This window comes from Solanum tuberosum, unplaced genomic scaffold (assembly GCF_000226075.1).
Source record: "Solanum tuberosum cultivar DM 1-3 516 R44 unplaced genomic scaffold, SolTub_3.0 scf00244, whole genome shotgun sequence".
NCBI lineage: Eukaryota > Viridiplantae > Streptophyta > Magnoliopsida > Solanales > Solanaceae > Solanum > Solanum tuberosum.
Window position 1 is genome coordinate 739,868 of NW_006239181.1, and position 15,434 is coordinate 755,301.

General features: G+C 33.5%; 1 protein-coding gene across 2 annotated transcripts in view; it reads left to right on the forward strand.

Moving 5' to 3' along the window:
* LOC102582556 (lisH domain and HEAT repeat-containing protein KIAA1468 homolog) overlaps nucleotides 1–11,093 on the forward strand; it is a 12,842-nt gene extending 1,749 nt beyond the window's left edge. Inside the window, exons 2-21 of one of the 2 annotated variants that reach the window (XM_015313619.1) lie at nucleotides 1,481–1,633; nucleotides 1,942–2,120; nucleotides 4,279–4,386; nucleotides 5,396–5,566; nucleotides 5,653–6,237; nucleotides 6,332–6,406; nucleotides 6,807–6,935; nucleotides 7,017–7,091; nucleotides 7,196–7,405; nucleotides 7,609–7,761; nucleotides 7,848–8,062; nucleotides 8,172–8,289; nucleotides 8,379–8,511; nucleotides 8,607–8,802; nucleotides 8,881–8,986; nucleotides 9,069–9,209; nucleotides 9,303–9,426; nucleotides 9,544–9,660; nucleotides 9,748–9,820; nucleotides 10,441–10,524. In XM_015313619.1, coding sequence (XP_015169105.1) covers nucleotides 1,481–1,633; nucleotides 1,942–2,120; nucleotides 4,279–4,386; nucleotides 5,396–5,566; nucleotides 5,653–6,237; nucleotides 6,332–6,406; nucleotides 6,807–6,935; nucleotides 7,017–7,091; nucleotides 7,196–7,405; nucleotides 7,609–7,761; nucleotides 7,848–8,062; nucleotides 8,172–8,289; nucleotides 8,379–8,511; nucleotides 8,607–8,802; nucleotides 8,881–8,986; nucleotides 9,069–9,209; nucleotides 9,303–9,426; nucleotides 9,544–9,660; nucleotides 9,748–9,815 — 3,056 coding nt within the window. In that variant the 3' untranslated portion in view covers nucleotides 9,816–9,820; nucleotides 10,441–10,524. Of the gene's footprint in view, nucleotides 1–1,480; nucleotides 1,634–1,941; nucleotides 2,121–4,278; nucleotides 4,387–5,395; nucleotides 5,567–5,652; nucleotides 6,238–6,331; nucleotides 6,407–6,806; nucleotides 6,936–7,016; nucleotides 7,092–7,195; nucleotides 7,406–7,608; nucleotides 7,762–7,847; nucleotides 8,063–8,171; nucleotides 8,290–8,378; nucleotides 8,512–8,606; nucleotides 8,803–8,880; nucleotides 8,987–9,068; nucleotides 9,210–9,302; nucleotides 9,427–9,543; nucleotides 9,661–9,747; nucleotides 9,821–10,440 lie in introns of both variants that reach the window. The other variant, XM_006357764.2, reaches the window with a different exon arrangement.
* The last annotated feature ends 4,341 nt before the right edge of the window (nucleotides 11,094–15,434 follow it).

Here is a 15,434-nt window from a genome sequence, read left to right on the forward strand (position 1 = left end):
AAAAAAAATGAAAATAAAAAAAAAAAAAAAAAAAGAGGAAGGAAAGAGAAAAACTTTTTCTGTTAGAAGCTTCATATGTATTTTCTGTCAAAGTAGAAGTTCAAATTGTTATTACACTTTTATTTTTATGTTATTATGTATGTATGAAATTTTTGGGTAGAAAAGTTTCTACATTAATGTCGGCAAAAAGATTGAAGACTGGTCAATTTATGCATTGGACAGTCAAGAATTCAAGTTATGGTAATATATAAATCAACAAAGATACATCATGATGGCTAGATCTCCAAATTTAGCACTTCGAATGAAATCTCTTAGAAAATTAGAACATTGATATTTGGTTCAGTAAAGAAAACCTCAAATACATTTACATGTGAGTTAGCCCTGCACAATCTTGAAGCTTGTTTAATTGAGCTCATCTTCTGCTGAAGTTCTTGATGTTAAGAACAAATGATTAACCCAAATAAATAAGAACTATATGCTGGTTTTAAAAATAAGATGCCGTCGTATGAGAAGAGCGACCTGCAACTGGTGGCATATACTAACATTTTATGATGGTGGTGTCCCAGCTAGTTTGTACATACCTCAACTATTCCATCAGGTACTTGCTACCAGTGGCGGATCCAGGATTTAGACTCCGTGGGTGCCAAATAGACTTATCGATTAAATTAATTTTATATTTGATTAAATTATTCATCTTTTCGATATAAATTAATTTTAGTTCTCTAATTTTTCTTAAAAGAACGTGTGCAACAATTTCCTTTTTCTTAAAAAAATGTCTTTCTCAAAAAAATAGGTACAAATGGGATTCGAACCCGCAACATTAGCCTTCTAAAGTTGCCCTCCTACCGTGGCACCACAAGCCAATTTTGTTCTGTGGGTGGCACGCTTTATATAAATATAAATATTATATATATATACCTATGTATATATAGAGTTTCCGTCGAAGTTCGGGGGTGGCGTGGCACCCCCAGATGCCTTAATAGATCCGCCACTGCTTGCTACCTCCCACCAGCACAAGTATTGCTTAACTTTGCCACCAAAGATTAGGCAAATTGGAAGAAATCACCTAGTTTTTCTGGTGGAGTATACCATTTAATTGAGTAAGAGTCCAACATTTTGCAATTAAATTCTGTGATGAGGATTTTGACGATGCAGCCTTTTGGTATGCGATTTTTAGACAAAGCTTTATCCATCAGTTTAGAATGTCACATTCAATAACAGAGGCTTCAAATAGATTAGAAATCATTGCTAGAGGTTTAGCCGCCATTTTCCACTTCAGAGAAAAGGAGTGGGACTGGGGGTATCTTGATTTGGATTTGGCTGAATTTCACTGATTCTGTGTAGAATCTCAAGCATTTTGTTCTTCATTATTGACAGTGTTCAGTAGTAATAATTACAACCTCACTTATACTTTTTAGTTCTCATGGTCCTATATATAATTTATCTTTCATGACTAATAGCTATTCATTTATGAAAACAGTTGCGGATCCCCAAAGTCTGCTTGAAGAGAAAGAAGCTCTGGAAGAAAAGTTGGCACTCTGTGAATATGAGTTTCGTTTATCTCAAGAGGACATTGTGCAGCTAAAGAGTGAGTTGCAAAAGAAAAGTCAGACTATTCCTTGTCCAATAAGTGGTATATCCCTAAAACTGTTCTGCATTTTAATTGCCTCTTCTAATATTAACTTCATTTCCTTAGCTCATTCATTCAGATAAAGTTCTTGCAAATGTTAACTAGTCTAGTCTGTAATAATATTTTTAATTGAAGTTGTATCACGAGGCAGATGTAGAATTGATGTCAGGATAAATGATAGGCTCATCATGTCTGAGCTTAAGGTAGTTTTTGGAAGGATTGGTGATTCTGTCATAGATATGGGTTGCATATGTCTGCGTTGAATATTGTCATTTTGTATATGTGAATAGATCTGTATATTTATCATGCAGATTCAAAGATCGATCCCTCCGAAAACCATGGAACGGATTTTCAACAGCAGAAGAGGGAAGGTTCTTTCTCTGATTTGGGTCCTTTGAAGGATAATGAGCGGAAGGATTTGAACTATGCTGTAAAGGAGTATTTACTATTAGCAGGATATCGCTTGACTGCAATGACATTATTGGAAGAGGTAATAATTGATGGAAAGGCGACTTGCTGATTTCTTGATGTTCATCACTAAACTGAAGAAAAATTGCATTTTTATCTACATTGTGTCATGGAGCTATATGTTCAGTTTTCCATATCTTCTTCTTCCGTATTTCCACCTGTTTGGTCTATTAATTATGATAACCTAAAAATTTGGAGCTTCAGCTATGTTAAACATAAATGCTGCAGCCGACATCTCCATGACAGAAATTACAAGTACTTATATATATTGAGAAATGATTAGCCAAATTCCTGGTAGACCTTTAAGTAGCGTGGCCTCTTTTCTTAATTTATGTTAAATGTGAAGATATAGTAAGTAGTGTGTCCTTTAAACACGGTTCCCTATATCCCCAGCGGCCTGCCCTAAAATTCAAAAGACCATTGGATTTATTTTGGAGCACACATGATGTTCTGACGTGTATAGATAATGGGTAGACTTTGAAAAATCCCCCTCGCATATAGAAATTATCACATTTTCAATAAATTTTAGTTACTATATGAAAATGCTCCTATGGGACTGCTAGGTTTCTATAAAAGGTATAAAAAATAATTCAATATTCTCCGGTACTCCCTTGTTTCAATTTATATGGCATAGTTTGACTAATATGGAGTTCAAGAAAGAACTGAAAACTCTTAAAACTTGTAATCTTAGACATGCCATAACATTTGTATGGTCGTAAGACTTTTGAAAACTTATGGTCTGAAACATGTGATGACATTTGCATGGCTATAAAAGTTCGTCATTAAGCGTAAATTGAGAAGCTTAAATTAAGTTTTTTTTTTTCAAAAAAGTTTAGAAAGTTATATATCTTTTTGGAGAGGACTAAAAAGGAAATGTTGTCACACAAACTGGAATGGAGGGAATATGTTCTAAGGTGACTACCACTTAGATGTAGAAGATGTTATATTATATCCCACAATTAAAAGGGAAAAAACTGAGACTATGAGCAGATGTCAAGGTAATCAATGCTTCCCAAGAAGAGAAAGTAGAATAATTGATTCTATACTAGCAACCAATGCCTTTTTTTTTTAATTCTATTCAACCAGGCCACATTTACGTCTTGAACTTCACTTTGTAAAAACTGAGACTATGAGCAGATGTCAAGGTAATCAATGTTTCCCCAGAAGAGAAAGTAAAATAATTGATTCTATACTAGCAACCAATGCCTTTTTTTTAATTCTATTCAACCAGGCCACATTTACGTCTTGAACTTCACTTTGTAAAAACTGAGACTATGAGCAGATGTCAAGGTAATCAATGTTTCCCCAGAAGAGAAAGTAAAATAATTGATTCTATACTAGCAACCAATGCCTTTTGTTTAATTCTATTCAATCAGGCCGCAGTTACGTCTTGAACTTCACTTTGTAATCACCTTTGCTTCCGGTTGGTCAAGAGTCAGGATTAGACTGTTGAGCAGTTGGGGTTGTACAAGATATGTGAAAATGTAAAGGCAAAGGTTCATTCCATAATCAGATTAGGAAAATTTATTCCTCATGTACTAGAGACCAAGAATTTCTCTTTTTCATTCATCCGTCAACGTTTCAATGAACCATGATATTCAGCTTGTCAATTATCTCAGAAAATGGAACAATTTTTATATATTATGGATTGGAGGTAATTAAAAGCAATTTTGGGACACATCTCAGTAAGGCAGTTGTTTTTTCAGAGTTAAAATCTTGGAAACTACTTAGAAATATTTCATGGCTTCTTCTAAAATATCAGCCCTTGGAAATCTCATACTGGAAAGAGTAAAAACTTGGTTTATAAAAGTAGTATTTCAGGATAGGGGCCTCACCTCCAGCCATGAGGTTGGGGATTCGATTCACCCAGGGATCAAAATTGGAAAAACTTGCTGTTTGGCTCCTGGGCGGGGAAGTTTAGGGGGAAGGGTGCTATTTACCATATCCCACCAAACGTAAAAGGGTACTCTGGCACGGTTTGAATTGGGTAATGAGTTTTCTATTATTCTATCATCGTCTTTCAGATGCCTTTACTGTACAGCCCCTCATCTAATTTATGCACTTACTAGGCGGAGGGCCTTGACCATAACAGGACTAGTGAGACACGTACATCAGATCGTTGGCACTATGCTGAGATGTCATTTTAGAAGTGTTGGTAACTTCTTTATTATGTATGACAGGTTACTGATCAAGACCTAGATGTTCAACAGAACTCCTCTGCATGCATTCCAGATGCTTTGCGCCATTACTATTACCAGTACCTGTCTTCCACCTCAGAGGCTGCTGAGGTACTTTTTGAACAGTTGATACAACCTGTTTTATGACATGTATGCTTGCCACTAAAATCCATCTGGGTAGTAAAATCTACGTTAATATCATATGTGTACACTTCACATCTCTTACAGTCAAGCTAGGGTAACTATAAATTTTAAGTGATTTACTCTATCCTTCCTTCTTCCAGCACTGAATTATAATTCTCTATTTTGTCACGATTTAATTTGGGAAGGAACAATACATCCATTTTGTTATCTTATTGTGCATTAGGTATGAATGCTTTCTCTTTCAAGTCCTGGTTTTGTCTTTGCATACCTTACTTGCATCACATCTGATTTTGCTTACAATTCTATTTTCTCCTGTCTGCTATTAGAGACCTTCGGATACTGTTTGGTGTCAAATTTAGGCCTTCAGATCTAAGACTAGTCCAATATTAATCTTTTTTTCCTATTAATTTTTTTTGAGTTTAGACAATACAGAGTAAGCCCTTCAACTGTTTTAAATATATTTTCAGACTATAATGAGGAGGTAATCCCACTTAGCTTTCCCGAATGTGATTGGGCTCCGACTCCTGTTGCAGCCTGTTAATGGTGACCAGCTTTCTAGCAATAATTTTTCACTATCCAGGACCACTCACCCATCTTATCCTCTCCGCTTCCTTTCAGACGGAAATTCAATCAAGAAATTCTGCCAATTCATTTCTGCCACTTAAACTCTAGTCTGCATCATCCATGATTCCTAAGCCCATCTCTGCAAGGAAATCTTAGAGAAAAGAAGCCTCACTCTCTCTAGATAAGCATTAAAGTAAAACATTTATCCGTTACGTCTGCGTAATTATACTGCTTTTTTGAACAAGAACGTGAATTACTTGATACTTCTCTATCAAATGTCTTAAAGTTGGTGGGAGCAGTCGACAACGGAACTGACAAAGTTCTTACTTTATTTACTGAAAACTCTAAACATATGTCGCTGGTGCTTTATTCTCGTGTGCTATTTTTGAAAAGAATCGTGGATTATTTGTAGGAAAAAATTGCTATGCTTAGAAAAAACGAGTTGTTGGTGAAAGAAAATGACAAGCTGAAACATGAAAAGCAGTCCTTGCTGAAGAGTAAAGATATGGCAGATGCCCAAGTCACAGTATTGGCAAAATCCTTGGAAGCTTTGCAGAAGGAAATGAAGGACAAGGAGATTCTGGTAATTTCTTTTGTGTGTTCTATGTTTTTACAAGAGTTTTCATGTGTAGCATGCACATACCTCATAGTTGAATAATCGTACTTCAGGTTCAGAGTTTGAAGCAGTCTCTAGAGAGTCAAAGACATGAATTGAATGAATGCAGAGCTGAAATAACTTCGCTAAAAATGCATATAGAGGGTGCTCGTTCTGCTCGGAATTTCGTAGCAAGTGATTTTGAAGGTGTTGACTTACCATCAACAGACAGTTACAAGGAAGAGATAAAGGTTCTACAGAATGAAATCCAGAGGTTGAAACTGGCAACAAATTCTTTGAACAGCGAGTCTCTTGAAAATATCAATGAAGAAACTAGAAATACATGTCCTGAAAATGAAGTTGAAAAATCAAGTGATCATAATGTCTTTGATGATTCAGCTGGTGTTTCTTCTGGAGATTTAGGAGCTGCAGGTTCTCAGTTATCGATGACTCAAACCTCTGATTCTCAGTTATTGATGACTCAAACCTCTGCTGACACAATTACTGAACCTGAGAGAGTAGTAGAAGTTTCACATGATAATTGTGTTGGTGATAAAGTTGAGAATGTACTCAAACACAATGGTGAGCTACCTGCAGAAGCTAAAGGACTAATCTTAAAACCAGACAATCTATTGGTTGAATCAAATGCTCAAAAGATTGTAAGCTCTCTCTCTCTCAGATGTATACATGGTAACCCTTATCTGGTAACATTTTTGCTAGGCTATTATGCTTTAAATTTTTTGGATTTCGCAGGGTTTGGGGACTATTCAGATCCTTTCAGATGCATTGCCAAAAATTGTACCTTATGTATTGATCAACCACCGAGAGGTATGTTTTGCCATTTTTTATTCTAAAACTTATTCTTCTGAATTATGATGTTCTAACCCCTTAACTTATCCTTCTGAGAAAATCTTCTCAAGTTTTATATTTTTTTCCCCTGAAAAACATGTGCTCGTTGAGTTTTTCCAAGAAAAAGTTATATTTCCAATGAAGTTGTGCTTGAAGGGTGTTTTTCCATTGAAAAAGTCTCTTCCCACTCACAAGTGTTTTTACATATCTTTAAAAAAAAAGCTACAACTATCCTAACATATCTTCAACATCCACTCACACTTTTCTTTCCATATTTTGTTTCAGCAGCTCCTAAATAATTTTCAGCAACAATAAGGGATTTTAAAAAATTCTAGACTAAGTAGCTGGCATTCCATTTTATTGGTGTTGTATCTTGCAGGAGCTTCTTCCTCTTATAATGTGCGCAATTGAGCGTCACCCAGATAGCAGTACACGGGATTCCTTGACCCATACATTATTCAACTTAATCAAGCGTCCCGATGAAGAACAGAGACGGATTATAATGGATGTAAGACTGCAAAACCTTTGTTTCATACTAAAATTTCGTCAAAAAGTAGAGCATTCCACCAAATTTTTGTATCATGTTTAGGCTTGTGTCACTCTTGCCAGAAATGTTGGAGAGATGAGGACGGAAACTGAACTACTTCCTCAGTGTTGGGAACAAGTGAGATTTATTTCTATCCATTCTGCTCGAAGCTCTCATGATTTTACCATATACTCCATTTACTCTTGCTACTTCACACTGGGTGTAATTGTTGTGATGTGTAGATCAATCACATGTATGAGGAGCGCCGCTTGCTAGTTGCTCAATCTTGTGGGGAACTTGCTGAATTCGTGCGCCCTGAGATTCGAGATTCTCTTATCTTGTCTATTGTGCAACAGCTCATTGAGGATTCTGCTACAGTTGTTCGGGAGGCTTCTTCTCATAACTTGGCGTTGCTTCTGCCTTTCTTCCCAAGTAGGGACAAATATTTCAAGGTCAGCCTCACTACATAAGCTTCAAGGCAATCATGGAGAAGAAATGTGACTTGAGAGAATTTCCCACAAAGTAAGCTCCGTAGTCTAGGAATGGAGCATTTTCCCTCCCCTGGTCTTAATGTGGCTGCCCAAACTGATTAGATGATAGCATATACATAAATGGATTTTCTCCAATTCCTATTTTTTTTGTTGTGTGCGTAAAGGTTGAGGAGATGATGTTTCAATTGGTGTGTGATCCATCTGGAGTGGTAGTGGAAACAACAATCAAGGAACTTGTTCCAGCTTTAGTAAACTGGGGGAAGGAATTGGATCACTTGCTACAAGTTTTACTATCTCATGCATTGGGCTCTGCTCAGGTATGGATTCTGCATTTACTTAGTTCTCCTCACTGAAGCAGTAACTTGTCTTAAACATGGAGCTGATACAAAATCCCTACTTCCAGCGTTGTCAACCACTTTCAGGGGTGGAAGGTTCTATCGAGTCACATCTTCGTGCTTTAGGAGAGAGAGAGCGGTGGAACATAGATGTTCTGCTGCGCTTACTGACGGAGTTGTTTCCATTTGTACGCAAGAAAGCTATTGATACCTGTCCATTCCCATTGGTTTCGGATGATGAAAGATTAGTCTTTTCTACTTCAGTTCTTGAACAGTATGCTGGGTAATATCCCCTTTTACCTGTGTTTCTAATCTACCTTTCTATTCCTTCTTCAAAGGTGCTCTCACAGTGTATAGTTAATACTTGCTAGATATTTGAATTGTCTATGCAGAGGAAAGATGGACTGGCCTTCTCTTGAGTGGTTGCATATCGACTGCTTTTCAGCATTGATTGAACTAGCCTCTCTATTACCTCAGAAGGAAGATAACCTAAGGAATCGAATCACGCGGGTAGCTTGAATTGTTTCTCTTAACTTTTGGTGCTTTAGTTTTGGAAATGCCTCCTTGTTCCCGGATTCGTCTTTAATTTTGCAATGCAGTTTTTATTGGCAGTTTCAGACCTGCTCGGGGAACCTTACCTGACACACATCATGCTACCTGTATTCTTGGTGGCAGTTGGTGATGATGGTGATTTATCATATTTCCCTGCAACATACCAATCAAGAATAAGAGGTAATGAGTTAAAAACTTCTTGTTTTCATCAAACCTTTTAAGTGATAGATCATGTTTAGACCTTACTAAATTGGTTTTGATTTGCTCCTCAACAGGTTTGAAACCGAAAACTGCAGTAGCTGAAAGACTTGCTACCATCGGTGTCCTGCCTCTCCTGCTGGCAGGTGTTTTAGGATCTCCTAGGAAGCATGAACTACTGACAGAGTACTTGAGAAATCTCTTGATTCAAACTTCAGGACAAGAGAGTCAGACAGTGAAGCGCGAGATTTTCTTTTCTGTTCGCTTTCTTTGGTTTGTGCCATTTTAATAAAGGCATTACAGTTCTGTGTCTGAACTCCTTAGATGATGGCTGACTATATTTTTCTGCAGCACTTTTGATGAACATCACAATATGATTTTTAACATCCTCTGGGAAATGGTTGTGAGCTCTGAAATAAACATGAAGGCGACAGCTGCCAATCTTTATAAAGTCATTGTACGACCTTTGGTTTTTGTGAAATTGCTTAAATTTAAGCATGGTCTGCGACTTACTTTGATCATTCTTGTTTTTTCACCAGGTTCCATGTATTGATGCCAAGGTTGCCTCAACACATGTTTTGCCTGCTCTTGTAACGCTTGGTTCTGACCAAAACTTGAATGTGAAATATGCCAGTATTGATGCTTTCGGAGCTGTGGCACAGCAGTATAAAAATGATGCGGTATAGGGTTTTTGCTTAAATATCTGGTGTCATTGTTGTTCTGTGTTCATCTAGAGGCTTTAATGAGACGTTCTGTTCTAACTTTCTCGCTAGATTGTTGATAAAATACGTGTTCAAATGGATGCTTTTCTTGAGGATGGATCACATGAAGCTACATTAGCTGTAGTTCGTGCATTGGTGATGGCAGTGCCACATACCACGGAGGGACTTAGAGATTATATCCTCAACCTGTTAGCTTTCATGCACTGCTTGAAGTAGCAATGCATTTTTATAATGTGTGCCAGAACTAGTTTTGATTTCTATTTCTCATTAACTTTCTTTAACTTTAGCATACATTTGTTGTCCAAGATTTTCCTACTCACAGCAACACCTCCTCCTTCAAGTGACATGATGCGTCGCCGTGAGAGAGCCAACACATTTTGTGAATCAATTCGTGCTCTTGATGCTACCGGTTTGCTCCTTTTAATTATTCTTCTATTTTTCTCCTTCATACATCTCTTTACTTTCTGAAGATATAAATGTTCTTCAAAATGATCAGCCTCCAGGTTTAGCTGCTTCTTGAGAGATAAATCAGAGTACAATAAACTATGTGTTGCAGTGGACTGATACAGGTGGTTAATATCCTGAAATTTGGTTGTGAAACTACCTTTAGCAATAATGGTTGATTAAAGTGATTCGTGGAGTTTTGTCCCATCAAGAGGAGTTAATTACCTAAAAAATGGCCGATTTTTTACTTAAATACTTGTTGAAGTTAACATAAATGGCTGATTGTGATTTGTTGGGTTTAGTGTGCATCCTTTTCTTGTTCATGTTAATACAAGTGTGTGACGGACCTGTTCTGAGATAGTTAAGTGAGAGCCAGGAAACTCTCAAATTAGTGAAAGAGGCCATAGGTACCTTCAGGACTGAAGAAGGTTTGGCAGAAACATGACTGCTGGGACTGTCTCTACTGAATACTAAAAGCATTCATTATGTAGTCTCTAAGCTATGAAGGTGCAACTGATCTATCAAATGTCAGAGGGGATGCAAAAGTCAGAAGAAGGTCTAAGGACAATTTCTATTGATCTCTTTTCCTCTGGTTGTGTAGTGTACTACTGTAATACAAAAATGTAACTACATGTGCTATTGAAGCCTAAATGTCGCGCACTGACCTTCATCTGCTTTTTCGCATTTTGTCTGGACAGTTTCATTGGAATTTTCCTTTACTCAGTTTATGATTGTTCTGTTGTAGATCTTTCTGCTTCAAGTGTCAGAGACTTCCTTCTACCTGCAATTCAAAATCTGTTAAAAGATGCTGATTCTCTTGATCCAGCACACAAAGAAGCTCTGGAGATCGTAATGAGGGAAAGATCTGGTGGAACATTTGATACGATTAGTAAGGTAATGGGTGCTCATCTGGGAATTGCATCATCAGTAAGCAGCTTCTTCGGTGAAGGTGGTTTACTAGGGAAAAGGGAAGCTGGAGATCCAACATCACCACCACCACCAGTGGAGGTTGAACCTCTGAGGCCTGTCCTCACACATGCAGCACCAGCAGAAGACACAAGATTTAGGCGGATCATGAGAGGTGGTTTTACAGACATGCTCAGAGGAAAAGCAAAGGGCACCGAGGATACTCCCCCAAGTCAATGATAATGGCTCTTCCTTCTGCAGGAGATTTAAAAAGGAAAGTAAGTTCTGCATGTTGTGTAGTAGACTACGATGCTTCCATTTGTTGATTCTGCGCCCAAGTTTTCCCTTCACAGGGATGAAATTTTGCAATTTATTTGATTCTTTATGTACAAGAAATGTAATGAATTTGACAACGAAACGAGCAGAAAGTGTATACATTTACTAGTTGTACAAATGATATGAGAGATTCATAGCAGTCTTGTTTCCCCGAAACTCTAACCAGCAACCAAACAGACCTTTGATAATAATAGACATATTAAATAGATACATGTATCCATTTCTATATTCCATCTCAATTGCATGCAGTCTTTCTTTTCTTGTCAAATAAATTGAATTTAGTATAAAGTATAGAAATTTCATATATTTGGGGATAGTTACATCCTATTTTGAAAGTTTTCTCAATTACAAAAATCTTGAATTTTTCATTGCTCTCTGATACATTTTTTGGTTGTCCGATATATTACAAATGATACATTACTTAATTTGAGGGATATATCGAAGAGGGGATAGAGATGTATTCGAGAGGGGATGAATGTATCCGAAAGGGTTAGGGATGTATATGAGAAGGGTGTTTTGTAATTTTTTTAATTGATATGAAATTTTAGAGATTACGATATTTTAAGTTGTGCATTTATGTTTTTCCTTCCATGCATGTCCACCTAGATTTGTAATAATGTTTGTGACTATTTATTTTTTCATGGAAATACTCCTTCCATTTCAAATTAATTGAATTGTTGAGGTTGTTTCACACCCTTTAAGAAAAGAAGATTAAGACATAAATTAGGCATAACTTTTCATTTTTACCCTTATTAATTATTATCAAATTTATGATTAAAATAACTAAACATTAATTAGTAACTAATTCCAATACTAACTATTGAAGGGTAAATTTGGAAGAAAATTCTAAAAGCAGTCTTGAAAATTGAACAATTAAGTTAATTTGAAAAATGAAAAATGTCTCAACAATTCAATTAATTTGAAATAGAGGGAGTAATTAATAACTATTTCCAATACCAACTAATGAAGGGTAAAATTGAAAGAACATTCTAAAAGTAGTCTTAAAAATTGAACAATTAAGTGAATTTGAAAAATAAAAATGTCTCAACAATTCAATTAATTTGAAATGGAGGGAGTATTAATAAACTTTAATGGTGTCATGATTATTTGATATGTCTATTACGTAATAACTGGATAGATGATTAGTATTAATATTCTTAAGGAAAAAATTAACTTGTGATTTCTGAATTCACACGAGTACATCTCAATCTCATCCGGTCTACGGCTGAATTAAAATTTAATTAGTACAAAAAACGCAAAGTAACTAAAGTGAGAATGGAGATCTAGCAAGCCAATTGATGTACGACCGATATGTCTTAATTTTGTGATTTAGATCTGATATACTCTTTATTAGTTATTACACAAATAATTTAGATATAGCATTTTGATTTAACGAGAGTGAAAAAAATAATTTTAAATTTATTTTTTTGATTTAAAAACTATTTTTTGAGTTAAGTATTTTGATGGTTAAATTTATTTTTTCACTTATTTTTTTGTAAAATTTATCATAGATGTCCCAATTAATTTTTTATATATACCAAAAATATTACAATATAGCCAAAAAAAAATATTTTAAATTTTTTCCTCATTTTTTTATTAACAGTTTTTTCTTTTTATTTCTTATATTTTTCACTAAAAATGAAAGAAAAAAATTAAATAAAAAACTCAAATAATGTTAAACAAATAAATCTATAAGGTAGATATTCAAATTAGCCATTGAATTAAAGAAGTCAAAAAAAAAACTGTGTGAGAGAAAAATCATATACGCAAGGGAAACTTTGCCAGAAGAAACATATATACCCCTACGTCGATTTTTTAAAAGTAAATTTAAAAATATTTTCACTTCCATTAAATTAAAAGGGTATATGTGAGCCGCTTTTATAACAGTATAAGTATATGTAAATCACTTTTATAACGAATTTTTTTTATCAATTTTAAATCACAAAGTTAAAAGGTGTATCGGACCATTTTCCCTTCCATCTAAGTGAAAGATAGCAACACTTTAATATTGTAATTTTTATATGCCACCAGTGATGTGTACTTCATTTTCCAAGTTAAACAGTCATTTTAAGTTCTTATTTAGCACAACGCAACGCAAGCCTTCCCGTTATTGTTTTTCAATATTGGCGATACTGAGATGGAGTTTTTTTTTAAAGTAAAAATAAATAAATAAATAAATTACTATATATTAGAAGAGTCTAGGATTTACTATCATTGTTCTAATAAAATCATTACAAATGTCCAATACTTACTATATAAAATATATAAGTGGGCCCCATCACCTTCCACTTAAATACTACATATTATATATTATTAATTACTAATACTATAAATCACTACTTAATATCCAATATATTTAATCAAACTATTTAAGTGGGCCCCACCACCTTCCACTTAAATACTAGATAGGAGTATTATATATTAATTACTATACTATAAATGACTTAAATACTCCATATTATCTATTACAATAATTAACAATTATTTCACACTTTAAATTCTATCAATGCCATATAAATTAGGATAAAAAACCTAAGATATAATATTTAAATATATTTAAAAATAATATAAGTAATACTATACATTACAATAATTAACAGCTTAATTATTTAAAACTTATATACAAAATTTAATTGACTCTCTAAATTCTATTGGTACCACATAAAATGGATTATATGATAAACATATATTGTTTGAAATTGACGAAAAAGAAACTATAAATTACAATAATTAACAAAATAAATCTCTCGACTCCAACAAATCTATCAATTAATGCCACATAAATTGGGACATGGCAAATAACATATATTATTAAAAAATTAGGTTCAAAATGTACTATAAAATACAATAATTAACAACTTAATATATTAAAGAGACATATAAAAAATGGTTAATATTTGAAATTCTGCATGTGCCACATAAATTAGAACAAATAGATTAATAAATATTATTTTCAAAATTATGTTAAAAAAAAGTACTACAAATCACAATAGCTAACAATTTAAAATATTTTTAAAATCATATAAAAATTTCAATAACTTCTCAAATTCCATAATATGACATAAATTTTAAAAAATACTGTTATAAATCATAATAAATAGTACAATATTTAAACTACTTTAAAAGCATTATAAATTGTAATAAATAATACAACAATTTAAATTACTTAAAATTTAACGACTTAAAAATATTTTTTTAAATGTATTAAAATTTTGGTTAATTGTCAAAACTTTACATGTGCCACATAAATTGGGACATGGAGATTCACACATATTTTTTTAAAAAAATTACATTTTAAAACTATTCTATCAATTAACAACATATATTGTTTGAAATTGACGGAAAAAAAAACTATAAATTACAATAATTAACAAAATAAATCTCTCGACTCCAACAAATCTATCAATTAATGCCACATAAATTGGGACATGGCAAATAACATATATTATTAAAAAATTAGGTTCAAAATGTACTATAAAATACAATAATTAACAACTTAATATATTAAAGAGACATATAAACAATGGTTAATATTTGAAATTCTGCGTGTGCCATATAAATTAGAACAAACAGAGTAATAAATATTATTTTCAAAATTATGTTAAAAAAAAGTACTGCAAATCACAATAGCTAAAAATTTAAAATATTTTTAAAATCATATAAAAATTTAAATAACTTCTCAAATTCCATAATATGATAATATATATTGGGCCCCGTGCTGGCACGGGGTCCTATATCTAGTAAATAAATAAGGTGATTGTGAATTTTGAGAAAAGAAAAAGTAAAAGTTGAAATTATGATTACTTATTTATTTGGTATACTGTAATATACAAGTGTATGTTTAGTTGTATAAGTGCGATCATAAGATTATGTTAAATTTTAAAATAAAATTTAATAAATTAAAATTAAAATTTATATTAGACAAAATACGGGCCATTATAAATGATATTAAGTTTATTTAAGATATATATTGTCTTTTGAAAATATATTAGCTAAACATATGTTCTTAACAAATATTATAAAAAATAATTAATTTCAAATTAGCATATTTTAATTAAGTTAATCATAAAAACTAAAAATACATGATTTTATGAACATCATGAAATGCATATTTGACAAAAATATAAATATAATTCCATGTTAGTAATTTTAACTTGTGGCAGCATGACGTATGAATCAATATATAGAAAGTGAAAAACAAAAGTATTGGCAAGATTTGTAGTCATATGTTTACTACGTATCTGCCACCAACCACCTGCTAGCTGTAATGCCAGACCACAAATCATCTTCAAATTTACTACAAATTCTTTCATCAGCATTCTCTTGAATCTTCCATTACCACACTATAAATTGAGGCATACACTTTCACTACTTCATCACTTTCACTACATTACTTAATTCTCTATTCTCTCAAAAGAAAAAAAAATCAACTATTGTAGAATGAAAATGACTAAGGTTTGTTCTTTTGTGGCAGTGATGTTGGTGATGGTCCTTGTT